The 19,143-nt window shown below is 40.3% G+C and overlaps 1 protein-coding gene across 1 annotated transcript in view; it reads right to left on the bottom strand.

The window, feature by feature from the left end:
- Positions 1 to 19,143, bottom strand: part of KIAA1109 (KIAA1109 ortholog) — a gene marked incomplete at its 5' end in the record, with an annotated part of 180,806 nt that overhangs the window by 59,681 nt on the left and 101,982 nt on the right. Inside the window, 10 exons of the mRNA XM_018561118.1 lie at positions 2,172 to 2,255; positions 6,591 to 6,696; positions 7,027 to 7,271; positions 8,346 to 8,584; positions 10,038 to 10,244; positions 11,961 to 12,011; positions 14,428 to 14,521; positions 15,658 to 15,897; positions 18,035 to 18,747; positions 18,840 to 19,015. Of these exons, the coding sequence (XP_018416620.1) occupies positions 2,172 to 2,255; positions 6,591 to 6,696; positions 7,027 to 7,271; positions 8,346 to 8,584; positions 10,038 to 10,244; positions 11,961 to 12,011; positions 14,428 to 14,521; positions 15,658 to 15,897; positions 18,035 to 18,747; positions 18,840 to 19,015 (2,155 nt within the window). The remainder of the gene's footprint in view (positions 1 to 2,171; positions 2,256 to 6,590; positions 6,697 to 7,026; positions 7,272 to 8,345; positions 8,585 to 10,037; positions 10,245 to 11,960; positions 12,012 to 14,427; positions 14,522 to 15,657; positions 15,898 to 18,034; positions 18,748 to 18,839; positions 19,016 to 19,143) is intronic.

Genomic DNA, 19,143 nt, shown 5'->3' with positions numbered 1-19,143 from the left:
CTGGTAAATAAAACCACTTGATGGTACAGTTACAACCCAGGAAACATATCATACAAAGACATGCTTGAAAAATGAGCACATACTATTTTAAAATCTATCCAAAACTGATATACCTGTTATGTGGGACTGTGCCAGGCTCAGTCATCCACTGATTTCTTAAAGGCTCCCAAACAGACATTGGAAAAAAACCAGAAGGGAACTTCTTTGAATCACAAGTGGATGTTTTGCCACAGCTCTAAACATTGTTTTCAATATTTGCACATCCACAGCTTTCATTAAAATGATACCTGGTGATCATGCCATTAAGGCCCTTGTGCAGGCACTGAACTGTTATGAAGTACCAACTGTGCCCCAGTTGTGCTCCTGTGTTGTCACCAGTAGCGTACCTAGAGGGGTCTGCCCTGGGTACAGTCATGTTGTGGGTGCTTGAGGACCACACTCACCACTGGACGAAAGCCCTCCTAAGCCCTTCCTCGACTCTGATGTGTCACATGACACAATCTAAGGCTCAAGCTGGCTATACACTGTTATATTTATTTCCTTTAGTCCACAGGCTAAACAGCGTAGATGGACAAATAACCCGGTGTGTCCTTTGTATTCTAACAGCGTCAGATATGCCACTGTCAGAATACTCGGACAGTGACAGCAACTGATTGGCTGCTGTCACTGTTCGCCCAAAGATTTTCCATTGGCTTGATTTTCTGATCAAAGGATACCGGATAGAAGGTTGCAGACAGGGGCACCCACCGTGCAAATGTTGGCCGGTTCATTAGGCACCGGCTGAAATTCGCACAGTATATATACTGTGTGATACACAATACAGTATTGTTGCCATATCCTGTCTCCTGTAAAGAAGTATCCTGTCTCCTGTAACCAGTATCCTGTTGCTGCCTTGGACCCTGACTCCTGACCCTTACCCCTGAGGTTTCCCGATCTGCGGCTCCCGGCCCTCCTCATGTTGCCCTGCTCCCCAGAGGCTCTTGTCTTCCCCCTCTCGTTTCCTTTTCTAAACACCGTGGGATGGACATCGCCGGCGATCACGGTGTGGAAGGTGTTAACCGGAGGGGAAGGAGAGAGCCGCGTCCAGCTGAGCCATCTGGACACGGGTGGACTAAGCGGACGGCTATTGAAAATAACAGGGATTGCTTCGGGGCAAGTCTTGCGGACAATCTTTGGGAAACAACGTAACAGAACTCTTTTTCCCTTTTAAAGATGTACCGGAGACAAGGAAAGTAAGCATACTGCTCGTGGCTTGTCATGTAGCGCCGAGATAGAGGCATAGGACTGCTCGATCATACACACTCAGCTTATGTATGTTCTGAGAGTGACATCTCTAACTCTCTGGAGGATTTGTAATATATTTATGAATTATTCTTGTCAATTGTATTTTAGAGTAAGCTGTTTTCTCATTCACGTATAGATGATGTAGATGTTTGGATACATGAGCACTGGCATTTTGTAAGATATATTTATTACGCTGCACGATGAGCAGCAATTAATTAATTTCTTCATTCACAATTCTGATGTTGGATATAATTGCACACATTCACGTGTTTATATTTATATTCTCCTTCTTGAGATTAGGACTTAGGACCTAGCGCAACACAATAGTATCACTAAATTCACACAGTATATGGGCAGCTTTGGAAGGACTTCGCTCATTGTGTTTAGGTGTAGTAAGTGTTTTATTGGAAGGAGAAAAAAAGCCTCATCTAGGACATCTTGCTGAATGTGCCTAGAGACCTGTTTGAAGGCTGTCGATTCCATCTGATCTTTTCAGAAGTTGAGGGGCTCCATTGATCGGTAATGCTGTATTTATCTAGTTTATCATCTGTAATACCCAACCTAAATTAATGTATTTTATTATTCTACTACTTGTGAGTTGTTTGAATCATTGCACAACACCCACAAATCTTATGGGTTAAGCAGATGTGGCCCATGTGTTGTCAGGATAGTAATTTTTTTGCCTATGTTTGTTTGACCATTCTTCCAGAAGTGCATTTGTGAGGTTAGGTACTGATGTTGGATGGGAAGGCCTGGCTCGCAGTCTTCGCTCTAATTCATGCACTTTGCTTCCACTTTGTTCTAATACCACTAACAGTTGACCGTGGAGTATTTAGTAGCAAGGAAATTCCACTGAACAGCTGAATCTAATGATTTGGAGGGGTGTTTTAAGGAATAAAGGAGAATTTTTGGTTTTTCTCCATCTGTTGTACCATCATGTTCATTCCACAGTGGGATTGGTTGCTCACCTCCTGTAAATATATACAGAATATTTGAAATATGCCAAATTTGATATAATCTTGCTGACGTTCACAAAGATGCTTTGAAAAAATTATAATGCCAAACTATAATGAGCTCTCCCGAACGCCAACAAAAAAAAGTCTCCTTGTGCAATTTTTAAAACTGATGCACTAAGGAAAAAGCTCTCAGCATGGTAAACTGGGATTTCATGCCTGCACAGGGGTACTGCACTTTGCACATCGTCAATGCTGCTTGAAAATTTTATAATGGAATAAAGCTTAAGGTTATGCCTTTTGCCTGGAGCCTAAAGGGACCTCTGTCAGCAGCCTGGCCAAATAAAAGGAGAGTTACCTTTTTATAACATATATGATAATAAGAAAAAAATCTAAGGAATTTAACAAACACAAAAATAACACATACAATGCTGTGATTTAATGTTAATAATAAATCTATAAATAATGCTCATCTACATGCTTTTGCCTTCATTCCAATAACCTATTCAATTTAATTTAAAGGGACCTTATGGCAAAAACTCTCCTTACCCCTGCAGCTGCATTAGATGTCAGGGGTAAGGATCACAGATCTAACTAAGCTTGCAAGACCGGTTATAAAAGCGAGTGTTATTTAAATACTGCATTATTTCCCTCCGCTGATGCCCATTAATATACAAAACATCTGTAAAGATAACATGTGCCAGAAAAAATATATAGGCAGCCAGTGCTAACCTACTTTTCCAAATGCATGCTACCTGGCAGTCATTCTAATTTAAAAGTCTTGATACTTTTTGGGTCACTAACCAAGAACACGCATGTGATGAGTGAAATACGAAGTGAGCAGTTCAAAGTACAGAATCCAAAAACAGCAAATTAAGAGAGATGCGACCCAAGCAGTACAGCACTATGGTCACATCACCTGCTTCTTTTCTCCTCCAATCACAGAATGCCTTGTAGTCTTTAGAAAAAAAACCCAAGACATTTCCTAAATTAAGGATAGTGAATAGTGATAGCAGGTGATGCAACCGGAGTGCTGTGCAGCTTGGGTCGCGTCTCTCCCTCTCTTTAGTGCCGAGAAGCTCAGCTTTGTGTGCAGGGGATGACATGATTGCCCGGAGTGTGGCTTTAAACTCTCATTTAAAGTCAAAAACTTCTAAATGGTTCATGTGCCTCACCATATTCATAACATGAATTTATAACAGCATACCGTTTAAATATAGCATCCTTGGTGCTAAAAGCCAACAGTCACTAAAATAATTGGCTTCAATAATTGGATCCGATGCTCCTTGTGACTCACAGGTATCATCCTATGTTCAGTCCATGGCCCTCCCGGGATTGGCGGTCTCGGGGGTTGAGGCCTTGGAGTCGCCCTTCACGATGGAGGAGTTGCTCTTGGCCCTCCAGTCATCGCCGGTAGGCAAGAGTCCTGGGCCTGATGGGTACACGGTGAAGTTCTACAATTCCTTTCGTGACAAACTTACCCCCTTCCTGCTCCGCGTTTTCAACTCGATTGCTCAGGGGGCCTCCTTTCCACGACAGGCCCTGGAGGCCCATATCTCCTTAATACCTAAACCGGACAAAGACCACTCCCTCTGTACGAACTTTCGACCAATATCGCTGATCAACGTTGATGTGAAGCTATTTGCCAAACTGATTGCCAACCGTCTTCAACCTCTCCTCCCGGAGGTGGTTCACCCCGACCAGGTAGGGTTTGTCCGGGGTAGGGAGGCGCGGGATAACACCATTAGGACTCTGCTACTGATGCGCTATGCCCAGACATCCGACGTCCTCCTCTGCCTCTTGTCAGTTGACGCTGATAAGGCGTTCGATCGTCTAGACTGGAGTTTCCTTAAACATACTCTGCTTCAACTGGGCATCCGTCCCAATATGCTGAGAAACGTGATGGCTTTGTATTCTTGCCCATCGGCTCGGGTCCGTGTCAACGGCTCCCTCTCCCCTAGCTTTCACATTTTCAATGGCACACACCAGTGCTGCCCACTATCCCCCCTCCTTTATATCCTCACTATGGAACACTTGGTGGTCGCTCTCCATCGGAACCCCATGTTCCAGGGCATTTTAGTGGGCACACTTAGGTCCAAGTTTGCCCTGTTTGCAGACGACCTACTGCTCTGCGTAACGCAACCCATTATTGCACTACCTACTATTCTGCAGGAATTCTCTCTTTTCGGCTCTCTAAGCAATTTTCGGGTCAAGGTTTCCAAATCGGAGATACTCAATGTGCCCCTAGGGACGGAGGCCCTTCAACAACTGGCTGGTAACTACTCCTTTAGGGTTTGCCCCACCTCTTTGAAGTACCTTGGCGTCCACTTGCCCACTGACCTAAATGCCCTTCACTCTCTGAACTTCTGGCCTTTGCTGGAGAAGACGACTCGAGGTCTTGCCTTGTATGACTGCGGGATCCTGTAGTGGCTGGGCCGTATTAACGCGCTTAAAATGGACATTGTCCCTAGGTTTTTATACCTGTTTCAAACTTTACCCATCATTGTCCCAGTGGTCTATCTGCGACAACTCCAGCAGGTCTTTACTAAGTTTGTATGGGGCACGTCTCGCCCCGGGCTCAGCTATAGGACGCTGGCGGTGCGTCCACCAACTGTGACGTTACCATACTGCGATGGGTTCCCTACATTATGTTCTGTTCTTTTGTATTGTTTCTTTTGTGGCCAAAGTTTTTCTGTGTATGCTTATTCTTTGATATGTATATGGAAAAAAATCTCAATAAACCTGATTAAAATAGTTGGCTTCAAACTTTCACCTACATATGGTTCAGAGCATTCATATTAGAGGACTGCAAGCTCAGCTAGGATAAATGTTTCTCTTATAGCCAAGCTGTGTGGTAAATAGAACTTAGTGCTTCAATAAGTGTATATCATGCATGAAATCAACAGTCTGAAGATCAAGGTACAGAAATTATTTTTGCATTCAAATCATATCAAAATTGTGCTTGATAACAAACTCAAAAAGTGAGACGCCTAAACCATTTGCCTTATTTTAGAAAAGTAATCCTTCTGTAAAGTACTAGAAAATACCATAGTGCCTGTAGTCATTTTAACTGTATACATTCATGTTGATGATATTGGTATCCACACATAATGACCGCTTTTAAAATCTACATTTTTGAGTCAAGGGTATAATGTCATGTATAATACACAGTGAAACACTTTTATATAAATTCTGTATGTTTACTTTTATCAAGTCAAAGTTTCTCATTATAGTTATTTTATTAATTACACAAACATACATTTACACTGATCAGCCATAACATTATGACCACTGAGAGGTGAAATTAATAACATTGATTACCTCATTACAATGGCACCTGGAAGTGGGTGGGATATATTAGGCAGACTTTGACAAGGGCCAAATTTTGATGGCTAAACAACTGGGACAGAGCAACTCCGAAACTGCAGCTCTTCTGGTATATTCCAGGTCTAGAGTGGTCAGGACCTACCAAAAGTGGTCCAAGGAAGTAAAGCCAGTGAACCAGTCAAGTCAAAGTTAATGTTGGTTCTGATAGAAAGGTGTCTGAACACACAGTGCTTTGCAGTTTGTTGTGTATGGGGCTGCAAAGCTGCAGACTGGTCAAGGTGCCAATGTTGATCCATGTCCACCGCCAAAAGCGCCACCAATGGGCACATGAGCATCAGAATTGGACCACAGAACAATGGGAGAAGGTGGCCTGGTCTGATGAGTCACGTTTTCTTTACATCATGTGGATAGACATGTGTGTCGCTTACCTGGGGACGAGAAGGCACCAGGATGCACTATGGTAAGAAGGCAAGCCAGCGGAGGCAGTGTGTTGCTTCAACCAATGTTCTGCTGGAGACCCTTCGGTCCTGCCATTCATGTGGATGTTACTTTTGAAACAGACCTACCTAAACATTGTGCTGACCAATTACACCCCTTCATTGAAACAGTTTTTCAGCAGGATAATGCATCCTGCCACACTGCAAAAGTGGTCCAAGAATGCTTTGGTTTGAAGAACACAATGAGTTCAAGGTGTTGACTTGGCCTCCAAACTCTCCAGATCTCAATCCAATTGAGCATCTGTGGGATGTGCTGGAAAATAAGTCCGATTCATGGAGGCCACCTCGCAACTTACAGGACTTAAAAGATCTGCTAATTACAACTTGGTGCCAGATACCACAGCATACCTTCAGAGGTCTAGTGGAGTCCATGCCTCAATGGGTCACGGCTGTTTTGGTGGCAAAAGGGGGACCTACTCAATATTAGGCAGGTGGTCATAATGTTATGGCTGATCGGTCTATATACATATGCAGGCATAACCAAGACCCGCTTAAAATCATCATCACCCTCAATATAAAAACCACAGACCTGAGACTTTCTGTATTACTTCGTTAACCTCTTTCATGAAGACTTTCTGTACAAAAACCAGGTGGTTCAGTAGGTCAGTGGTTAGATTATGCTCAAACGACCCAACCTGTAATTTAGATGGGAAGTCTGTTACTTTCAAACTGGCAACAAAAATAAAACATAAAAAAGGTACGTTGTAATAGTTTAAAACACAAAAGTAAGAAGTAGATACTGGCACTAGCCAGTGTGGTGGAGGAACACATCTGCCTATCTTTGTAGCCCTGAAGGTTATGTTTGCTAAATTGGGGCTATAATTGTATGTAGACTAAGGCCAGTAATTGTATTTGCTAATTAAATTATTATAAAATGCATATCTGCTATCTAAATCAACAACTCTTAACACCTGTGTAAAATGACGTGACACCGTCAAACGGGTGTGAAGTTTTGCCCTACTCACCTCAGCCACACAACGTAAATAGTTTCCTTGCAGGTAGTAACTCTGATTGGCAGGTAGGTCATCCATGCTCCAGGCTTGATCTGAGTAGTTGTCATGCTCTTCCATAATGTATTTACCATGCATGGTGACTGGGGGAAGATTGAGACTGGCTGAGGGGGGAATAGTTGACATATCTGTAGAAGAGACCCTGGAAGTGAACCGCAGCCTGTGATTTGGAAGCTCAAATGTAAATCTTGTCTGTGCACCTGCAATAAAAATGCATGCAACATTTTAAATAGGAAACAATAGAATGCTTACAGTATATAAGAGAAGTAGAAAAAGTGAAAAAACACTGTCGCCAGCCCCCGCGATTCTTTAAGCACACAAATTAGTTATACTTGTGAGGCAGCTCCCACTGGTCAGGGTAACCAGCATTCTGGAAGACATAGAACAAAAGGAGCGCCTCCATAGTGTAAAACAGTATTTAATGTAAAAAGGAAGACAGCTGGGACTGTACTTACAAACAATTATAGAACTCAGGTACCAACGATGGGTGAACGAAATCACAAACAAAGACGATCTGGACCGTTGATATTAAACCAGAGTCTTCTGCCCCCAAGTGCTCCATGGGTTTATGCGTTTCAGAGGCCACGCCCCTTTCATCAGAACCTATGACTATCAACTTTCCAGATCGTCTTTGTTTGTGATTTTGTTCACCCATCGTTGGTACATGCCTGAGTTCTATAATCGTTTGTAAGTACAGTGCCAGCTGTCTTCCTTTTTACATTAAATACTGTTTTACACTATGGAGGCGCTCCTTTTGTTTTATGGCTTACATTATATACTTTATGGCGCTTGAAAATCTAATAACAATAGGTCACTTTTTGTAATATATCAGCAGATCGAGGATATCTATATTTTTCAAATAAAATGCCCAAAACAAAGATACACAACTAAATATAAACTGAGATGGGTTTTAACCCCCTCCAAAAAAAAAAAAAAGTCTAAAAACAAAGCTTTGCCTGTACATACACTTCAAGTATGGTAAACATATATCTACAGTTGTCTCTTGAGATGTCATTTCTTCTAGAGATAAGACATCCATGACGGAGATGAACTAACATGTACTAGAAAAATAAATATAGCAAATATAGCAAGCTTGTGCATTTACTGGCAAATATTCTTCCCAGCAAATAAAAAAAAGGTATGCTATTGTTATGGAATTGTATACTTTTGACAAATACTGAATTTGTTGAGTTTATTTGTTGAATGTAAAATCAATAGCATTATAAGAGAAAGAATAAGCTGAACTAATTGTAGATATTATAGCGCTCTTTTACCTGTCATCCCATGGCTTCGCATTCTCCCCATTTTATACTCTGCTTTGAGGGAAGGTAACAATGCAGCTCCAATAGCAATACCATCCAACATAGCACTGAACTTCAGCACAATAGGCTTCTTTTCAAGTCCTTCTGGGAGTTGAGGGAATACAATAGTTTCAATTGGAGTCTGGTTAACACTTGAGGGGGTTTTTTCAGATAGTAATGGTGTTGCTACATCTTCCTTTGGAGGGGGCACCCTGTGAAAGAGACATAGTTGCATGTGTAACAGTCATCTCTCAAATGATCTGGTAGAAACATTTATAAGTATCTTGAAAAATTGAAACTTTCCACCTTGGCAAACATTTACATGTAATGAATCAGTTTATTACAACAGACCCAAATGTTTCTGATATGAATATTTAACCAACTCCGTACCACTGGTGGGGAGGTGGATGTCTATTCCTGTACTGCCATTTTGAGTCTGTGGTACAGAAAACACACACAGGCAGCCAATGTGCCCCTTAATGGCTTAGATGTAAGCTGCTAATGATACAATGTACAATGAGTTGATCAGAGTGGCTCTATACCTCGTGGTCATGTGGTTACTTTGATGACCAATCAGTGATCACAAATGTAAACATTCCTTTCCTCTCACACCATAGGAAGGCGTAACTAATACATTAATCAATAAATCATTAGGATCAGATCACAGGCAGCAGCAGAATTAAGGTGGGGGAGTTTTGATTTTTTTTTTAAACACACACACCCACTCACTTGTACATCTGATCTTCATCCTGTCTCTGTAAGTGACCCTTATAGTAACCCTGCACCTTTCTTATCCTGTACATCTGCACAATAACCCCCATCTCCATCTACCCATTGCATGTGACCTGTACATTAAGCCCTTCATCTCTTCCTCCCTCTGTGTATGACCTGTTCATTAATGATGCACTGAATCTAGTGCACCATTACCAATCTCCGTGCTTCAATCACTTCAATACCAGTATGTTTCTTCATTTCCAAAAAACTGTGGCAAAAATGAGATCACCCTGGGGTGTCTAATTTTTAAAAAGGGGTCATTTGGGGGGTATTCACACTGCCCTGGCATTTTTGTGTAATAGGTTTTATAACAGAAAGTAAGGGAAACAAGTTATTTTCAAAATATTTGGCTCTGTCTCAAAAATTATATATTGGGGGGGGCTGCTCTCACAAAGCATCATCGTGATTATCGTGGTGCACTTTTTGTGCTGTCCTGGTCACTTAAGGTATTATTAGAGGCTCAGTGTGTTTTGCCTTAAAGCATTCTCTGCATGAGGGCAAAAAACAACTGTGTCCCCCCCACACTTACCTGCAGCCGCTCGTCTCCTCCGCCCCGACCAAGAAGATACTCAGGTTTCCCTGAACTTCCTGGTTGCGGGAGAGGGTACTGAGGGCAGAGGAGCCGCAGGCTCCTTTTGCCGTCAGTCATGCTGTGACTGGAAGGGTGGCGGTGTGGCCGGACGCACACAGCTGGGTGCAGGCACAGCAGTGACCGTTCACGTACGGGTGTCTTCACAGCAGTTGGCTAGCTGATGGAGGCATCTGTACAGGTGGAGTGGTGCTAGCGGTCTGGACACCACTAGAGAATGTGGAAAACCTTTGGTTGGACTTGAAGCACATGCAAACAAAACACCAACTGAACACATTTTTGGCATGTATATTTCAACTCACACTGTTGAAGGCTGTCTGATGAGGTCTGAGATCTGCTTTGAGAGCTGGTGAGAACTGCGCACCATCATGCTGTGCAATGTAGCTGGGTGCTGTGGAATGTTAATGCTGATTGCTCCAACTTTGAACACAGCAGCATTGCTTGTTCTCAGGCCTCTCTGTGCACTGTACAGTGCCTGGGACTTAGCAATACTGCATTTTACTACTGTCCTGTGTAAAAAGAGAAGAAAAGGAGATTACTAAAAGAGTATTTATAATGTGCATCTGTCAAGTTGGCAGGACACACCACCTAGCAATGTTCATGCATTAACTGCACACATGCTCCTGTTTGTCCAGTTATGGATAAAGTACAGTGCAAAACGTTTAACTATCTGTATTGGTCAGTAGAGAATTTTAGTGTTAATTTCTACATTATAATCAGCAGAACAGAGAATCCTGTTTAGTGGCATATATCGGCTATTTTTAGCGAAAAAAGTGTCATTTATATCTAGAAGCATCACACAAGTTGAACAACATTACTAAATAAAGTACATTACTGGAACCAGTTTTTGTATAGGATCTTATTTGTCTATCTCATTCCCTGTGACATACCTTCTCATTCATGATGTCAAAACATTACAAATATGTCACATCCAATATCCCTTTCTATAAAAGAGGATTACTAAACAACCTACAAACCTGAAAGAATTGAAGAGTAAAAATGGAAATATGCAAATCTAACCTGCTGCTAAGAAAGAGCACCAGAATATGCTTCCAATTTGCAACTACAAGTGTGACAAAATTAGATGAGATCTTGCTGAAGCCTAATAGTGTTTGTCCTGTGTTTGTGTGACAAATATCAATGCCTGTGACAAATTCACATAAATGTCTTGAATGTGTATGTGAATTTGTTGGTATTGACATTAAGACTTCCTTCTGACAGGTGTTATGTTTCCTCCATTTTCATACTAAGTGTCACAGAGTGTTTCTGAATTTGGTCCAATGATGCCGCATGAAGTGACAGAAATCTCACCAACAGGGACACAGATAAAGTGTGTCAGAGGTTCTAACTTTTCCCCATTTTCGCTAAAGCTAAACAAAAAAGGCTAGAGTTTTACTGTAAGATGTTTTAACATCATATCTAAATGGTGAATCCTCCATCCATTTCTACATCAGGGGCTGTGATTAATAAGCACCATACCACATAGGGTTTTCTTAACACGCACCTGACAAAGTATGTGTTTCTCTTAAAGGAGAACTATGGGGTTAGGACTTTTCCCCATAGTTCTCCTAAGTGTAACGGGAGGACACAAACTAGCGTCCTCCCATCACCCAAAGCTCAGTAAACCGTGAGCTAGAGCTTGCGATATACTGAGACGCCGCAGCCGGAACGGATCCCGACAATTCTGTCTGGATCCACCCAGCTGTGTGCGTGACAGCTGGCTCTGCCTATCTAGAGGCAGAGCCAGCTGTACCCGCCCCCTCCCCGTCCGTTCCGCCAGTCAGCGCTGGAGGATCGGACAGAGAAGGGGGGAGGAATCCCTGCAGGGCGCCGCGAGTGACAGTCACCGCTCTCTGCACGGATAGATCGAGAAGTGAGCGAGCGCCGGTATGTGTTCGCTCACTTCCCGATCTACTGAGCTGACCTGTGTCAGTTTCATTGTCACAGGTCGGCTCAGATTATGAGGCTGAGTGAAAATCACTCACCTCATAATTCTCCTTTAACTGTATGTAGGCTGGATTCTACCGAAGTAAAATACTTACCATATCACTTTTATAAAAATATTCTAGCCAGTGATTTTGCAACATTACTTGATGGGCCGGTCATTACATGCCATATCAACAAAACTTCAGAACAATAAGAGATGCCAAAAAGGTTTAAGCACTTAGTACAAACACATCACAATCACAACCACAACCACTATACATGTAATGCTCAGGACATACAGAAACTCTTGTTTGGCTGTGCTTGTTGGAGATGTAGGGAAATCCTCCAGTCTAAAGATGAAGGTTCAAGAGAAAGCAAGAAGGGAACAAAAAGAAACCAAAGAAAGCATAAAAATATTTGCAAAGCTTTCAGGCTACATACTGAAAACCTAACAAAGTGACTCAGGTCAATTATGTTTAGGTTATTTTAAAATGCGCTCTACCTAAAATCCCCAAGTTTAAAGTACAAGCAGATAAACTAAATATAACTCAGCTAACAGCTCCCGCTAGAACCAGGCACATACACTAAGATGAGGTTGGAGTCTGGCCATTGTTCCCCATGAGCCAGGCTCCTTTCTGCCACATCTCAAGTTTGGCACACATCGTGCTTATTATAATGGCCTGTAAACATTGCATTGCTTCCACCAGGCAACGGGTTAACGCACTACTGAACTGAGTTATGTTTAGTTTATTACTACAATGGACAATAGTGATTTTTTAATAAACATATAAATTATCTTGTAATTGTTGTAGCTGTGAGGGTTTCCCAAACATTATTGTTTTCTTTAGGAAAGTTCAAACTTTAAAAATTATAATTATAATTATTTGTTTTCTTACATACCGGTAATAGTTTATACCTTTGTATTTTTATAAATGTAGGTTGAGAACCTGGTACACAGGCTTCCCCAGCAGTAACAAATTACATACTGTACATTTGTAAACAAAGCTGATGTGAGGTATTCTTTTGAGCCACAGATCAGTGTAAGGGTAAGGGGTAAAAGAATAATTGTACCCTTTGCAAATTGGTGTTGATTATCACCTTATATTAACAATTGATTATCACCTTATTTTACTTTGCACTAGCTTATTAATAAACTTTAAAAGTTTAATGCAGAAAATTGGAATGTTAAAGCCACGTGTAACAAAAAACAGTAAGAGACTGACAAACAGAAGGGCAAAAAACCTGAATAAAACATAAACACAAAGAAAATCTGAAAAAAGGAAAAGGTCCATTCTCCAACTACCCTTAACTGAAAATAATGGATTGCACCTGTTTCAGGTTGGCCTAAATTACTGGTGACAAAAAAAATGGGCTGACATTTTTAAAGAAATAGTCACACCTGTAATTTAGATAGAATATATAATTAACTTTTAGAATGACTGTATCTAATTTTTAGAATGACTGTATCACATAGGAATCTTGAGAAATATAAAATTAACTTGTAATCACATAATGTTAAAGAAGAATTCAACACTTGTTTTTTTTTTTTTTGGTTTTTTTTTTACGCATATATCCTACTACTAACAAGCAGTAGATACATGCAGTGAGAAGTCAGCAATCGGCGGTATGTGTTTGCTGACTTCCTGATCAATAGAGCCGACCTGTGACAGCTTCAGTGTCACAGGTAGACTTGAATTATGGGGATGAGTGTTTTTCCCTTACCCCTTAATTCTCCTTTAAATCTTAAAAATGCATTTAAGTACCTTAACTATTAACAAAAATGTATCTTATTTGTGTATCACTCGGCTTTAGATCCTCAAATCATCTCTGAATTCATGCTGACACTGTCCTTTCTTCTGGAGGGTGGCTCCTTTTGTTCCCATTGGTCCCTGTATGTGTTGTAAAGTAGCCACCTCTCCAGGCTCGCTCCCGTGATGGACTACAATCACAATACAAATTAGTAAACTAAGCGTGAGATTGTAGTCCATCACGGGAGCGAGCTCCGAAAAGTGGCTACTCACAAAAAAGACTATGGGGAACAAAAGTAGCTACAATCCAGAAAGAAGGACAGCGTCAGCACAAATTCAGAGATGATTAGAGGATGTCCACAAGTGATACACAAATAAGATAAACATTTTGTTAATAGTTAGGGTATTTGAATGCACCAGAGACATCAGTCAAACAAAAGTAACAGTCAAGCTCAGAGCACATCTTGCACAACAAATGTGAGGAGCCCATGCCTTGTCCTGATCACCAATCTTACAACCAAAGTAGAGTTCATACGCTTTCTTAACAGAATGTGTCACTTCTGTTTCGAACTTGGCGATACATTTCTGATGTCACCAATCGTACTACAACAGCAAGTCTGTAACAGGGTTAGGCCTAGTTGTTACGTTGCAAGCTGCGTTCAGCCCTTACATGAGCATTCACTAAGCCTAAGCATTCCCAGGCATGCCCAACCTGTTCAAGTTATGCAAACATTATGCAACCAGACCTGTGTCCATGCCTGGACATGTATGAGCTACACAAGGCATCATATAACACAACGGGAAGTTAGTAAACTTAAACTGTGACAAGAAAATTGTTAACGTTTTTTTTTCAAAATGGTACGTGATAGGTTAAATTATTTTACTTTCGTGATTAGACATCCCAAATCTCTAAAATACACCCAGAAGTGTTCAAAAAGCAAAATCATTGTTGCCCAGTGTAATTAATAGAAAGATCATAGTAAATAAAGTGTATAGGACAGGCCAATAAGCAACTTACTGTATATTTGGTGTAACGCCCTCCAGAAGAACAATATTAACACCTCCTATATGAGCTGTGGCACAAGTCTCAGTCATTTTCTGATGAAGGACATCTTCAAAAAAACAAAATGCAAAAATGTAAAAACAAGGGCCAAGTCAAAGCAAATGTTGACTATTGATAAAACATTCTGCCCTGCAACGGCTGAGACACAGTGACACGTGTTTATGATTGCCACTGAGCATAAAACCAGTGAAGGGGAATAATGTTTGACAAATTATTAGTGGTATTTAGGATCAAAAGGCTCACTTGCAAACTGCAGCTCACTTACTGTACTGCAAACACAGTGGATCCTTGTTATTAAGGCATATATATATATACACAACAACAAAAATATTTAATATATTGCAACTTGCCAGTCCTTAGATGTGGTGCTGCATTAGTTTACTTTTTTGGGGGATTTGTTTATTTTAGTTTTAACAAGTGCCTGCCAAAAAAACACTTGCTGAACTGTGTCTGACAATGCTTAATCACTGTACTGTATCTATAGAGAAGCAGCATTGTCATTACAGGCAGGAAGTGTATTAGGGCCACATTAGGGCTCCCCTTCTCCACATTTCCATAACACGAAGCGAGAGATGGGTATTCAATAGTTCACAGAGGTGAACTGGGCAGGGCTGACAAAATTGCTTAAAAGGGTAGCAGATAAGTTGTTTTGTTAGGTTTACATACATTTTAACATTATTTAGCCATTAGAATAGTATAGGAAAAGGGACAACAAACAGCCCAATGAGCCTTCAGTCAGGGAGGGGGTCTTAAAACCTGTCATTAGGCTTTAGCTTTTTGCTGGAAGTGCTCTTTAAATAGAGAATAGTTTAATGAAATATATAGGCAAACCAAACAGAGTTACTGAACAGCTGCAAAACTGAATTGCTTTCCTGTAGTGAGAATATTTATTGGTGATTTCTATACTTTCTCAGACTTAAAGATTCAAGTTATTCTTACTTTACGGTTTCATCAGGGGATCACATCTCATAAACAGTTTATGAGAATAAACAATCAAGCTAAAAACTGATTCAGAAAAGTCAGAAACTATTAGCTATAACATTAGTGCCGTATGAAAAGTCATCCTATAATTTTCTGCCTTCACAGGCTGTGTCACTATACCCCTCAAAGTAAAAGGAACAGAGACAGAAAACAATTCACCATACAAAAGTAGAAATCATTCAGGGTTATAATTTGTTTTATTACCTTTCATTTTCTCTTTCAGGGTAAAGCTGCCATGAATCCTCTTGAGTTCAGACTCCATGGTCAAGCCTCCAATGTCAGCTTCTAGGTGAGTGCGATTTACCATGCCTATTCCAAACACTATCAGAGTGACATGCTGAGGTTCTGCTGCAACTAGGCTGCGTTTTCTCTGACTTCTATTCAGGCTATTGCTGTCCTGTTCATTTTCAAACACCACCCTGCATGTTGGCTCTGATGGGCTCCGTCCTAAAAAAACAAATTGTAAACTGTGAAGAAGTTTAAGCTAGTTTAATCCCTTCATGACTGAGCTTTTTTCAGTTTGCTGTGTGATTCTCCCATGGCAGTAATATACTTTCTTACTAAATGCACATACACATATTATATATTGTTTTTTAGAGCACAGATAGGGCTATATATTTATATCACATATGTGTGCCCAACTCCTCAATTAGTACAAACAAAATATAAACATTAGGAAAAATGTAAAGAAAACTTTTTCCCCAGTTTTGATTATTTTTTAGAAAAATAGTAGAGCTAAAAAAATGCATTAAAATAAATACATTTATTTGTCAACACCTCACATCACTAGCCTTTAGTGATACTATAACTTCTGAGGAGTCTTCTTCATTGATTATTTGTACTGTATGTAAAAAATAGATCCCTTCAGGAAAGGATTCTGCTAATTGTATTTTTATTGCCGCTAAATCTAATAAATCCTTGTCAGTTTCTACACCTACACCTCCTTCCCTGTTAGGTGATTCTTCATTTTCCTTACTAAAAATGAATGTTCTTCTACTATGAAAGGTTTTTATCTCGTTTAGATTTTTTAAAAAAAACATTGCATACCCCCTTCATCTATTGCCTCCGAGGAAATGTCAGATAGTTCTGGAACTGCTTATAGAGTTTCCAAAAGATTCTATGTCTGAAGGTGAGTCTCTTTCTTCTGATGAGGAGGGGACTACAACTGGTTATCAGTTGTCTGTTTGTATGGTTGCCTTTTTAATTGAGGCTATGCATTCCTCTTTACATTTAGAGGATTCCACTGCTATCTCTCACTCTGCATTTTTTAACTTTGGTTCACGTAAACCTGAGCGCGTTTGCAGTGTTTTTTCTCTACATCCTATTTTTGTTTTTTTTATAAGGATTGGGAAAATGTATGGTTTCTAAACATTTTTAATCTCCGTATCCTTTGCCAGAAGATTTTGTGAAGAAATCATCTATCCCACCCGAAGTTGAACAACCAATTTCTCGTCTTAACAAAGCGTTAACTATTCCTTTTGATGATGCTCCTTCATTTAAGGATCCTACTGACAAAAAAATTGGAGAATCTTTCTCTTACCATTCATTCGCTAACTGGTTCGGCTCTTCAACCATTATTTGATATGGCCCTTTTTTCCTAGAATTTTCGCAGAAACATTTATGAAATCCTAGGGATGTGAGGTGTTGACAAATCTGTGACCACATCTTTTGCCCTGAGGAAGGGACCCTGCGTGGCCCCGAAACGTTGGCTGTTTGACTATTGTGACACGTATGTCCAATAAAAAGGACTTATCTATTTGAAATTATTTTGAGTGCTGGTAACCTACTTTTTCTACTTTGTGCATTACACGGTGCCATCCGTGGGAGTTACTGCAAGCACCTCTTTTCTACTGGCCGGGACTGCTGAAAGGTGTGCGGAGAGCACCCTCACCAATTACAGCAGAAGAGAAAGAGACATTCATTCTCCTAAGGACACTATGTGAAACTGGCAGGTGTGAATGGAAAGTGTCATGTCCCTTAAGTGGCAGGCTTTTAATTGTTTTACCTAGTGTCCAAATCTTCTAGCAGCATAACCCTACATTTCAGAATTCTTCATAGAGAAAAAAAAATGTTTTGGCTTTACATACACTTATAGCATCTTACAACTACACATACACTTTATTGACTATGTATCCAAGTGTACAAATGTTCCCTATTGTGAGATCACTCCTTTTTATTTAGGGATTCTCATTTTGGGAGGGGCTATAAATATTTTTCTTGCCTCTAGGCTTCCTGCTTGCCAGTGTGCTAATTATGATTGCACTAAGAACATAAATATATATCCGATTGTGTCGGAGTTTTTTCATATATATTTTTTTATAAGGCTTATTTTTGGAGAGAAGCCTTAGTTACTTTTGAACCAATCCTAGGCTATTTTTTTATTATAATTATAACCTGGCAACATGCTTCTGAAAATTAAAACCAGCACTAAGTCATTGGCTTTCATATCTTGTTTAAAACAGAGATTGGGGAGTACTTCAGATATATTTTGATAAAACCTAAAATAAGATAATGCCATCCAAGGTGCTCAGTTATGATATATATAAAAAAAAGAAAAATAACTTGTAGGGTGTCTGTTGATTTATACCTGAAGGACCAAGAGGTTCAGATGACTTTTCCAAAAATCCAGTGGGGTCAGATATAAGAGAGTAGAAGTTAAGCAGTTTGTACATGTTCTGCCAGCACTCTGCAGATGGCTCACTTTGTTCAGAAACAGTTATGGAATCTGAGTCATCCATATGGATTGTCATATGATCTACTGCATCTTTAGAGCCCTTTCGAGAAACCTTGGAAGTTCTCCGTTCTGATCTTCCCAAGGAGTTCTTGTTTCGAGACTCTTTCTTGTTGTTGTCATTGCTGGCTCTTTTGTTCTTTAAATTATTCACTCTGGTGCCTCCATTTAGACTGCCCCGAGAGCTGCGACTGAAGTCAGAGGAACGGAAATCTCGATGTTTCCTTGTCTTGAAGGTAGGTGTGGGAGATGCTGACCCAGCTGTGTATCTGCTGAGTTTGATATCAGTCTGTGTTGCCTTGATGTCATCAATCATTGTACTAAACTGATGTATAAGCCGTACCAAGGCCATATCTACATGCTGACTAATGGACTGGCAGGATATGGTGAAGTTACAGTGGAAAGTATTATAGTATCTTTTGCTGAGGTCATGAAAAGAGAGTGCACTGGCGGGGTTCTGGGGAGTGGACATAGACTTTTCCATTATCACTGCATTTATACTGAAGGTTTCTAACATCAGAGCTGGTTTGAATTCAAGTGGAGGTAGATTGATAGCTCCTTGCCTAAAGATAATAATGAAAGAATATATATTTCAACTTTGATTATAGAAATAAAATGACCAAGAGAATGACAGCATATTAAATAAGAAGCAAACCTTCTGGCTCTTTTACTCCTCCTTTCTTTTGATGTATCAGAATCAACTATGTCAGCTCTAAGACAGTCCAAAGTGCCAGAGAAGGACAGGTGTTCCCCAAAGTACATCCTGTAGCTTAGTGGAACAACATCTTGTGATTGAATACCTGTATAACTCAGTAGAGGTTTGAACACCACCTAGAACAGAAAATATATCACAGTTACATCAATATAAATATCAAGGCAAATATCAATATTTCACAAAAATAAATAAGGTTGATTCTGCTGAAAAACAGAAAGTGATACACAGAGCTGTTGTAATGATC

This window comes from Nanorana parkeri, unplaced genomic scaffold (assembly GCF_000935625.1).
Source record: "Nanorana parkeri isolate BGI_ZX_2015 unplaced genomic scaffold, ASM93562v1 scaffold501, whole genome shotgun sequence".
Classification (NCBI taxonomy): domain Eukaryota; kingdom Metazoa; phylum Chordata; class Amphibia; order Anura; family Dicroglossidae; genus Nanorana; species Nanorana parkeri.
The sequence above is the reverse complement of the archived record's forward strand: the minus strand, read 5'-3'. Positions and strand labels throughout refer to the sequence as shown.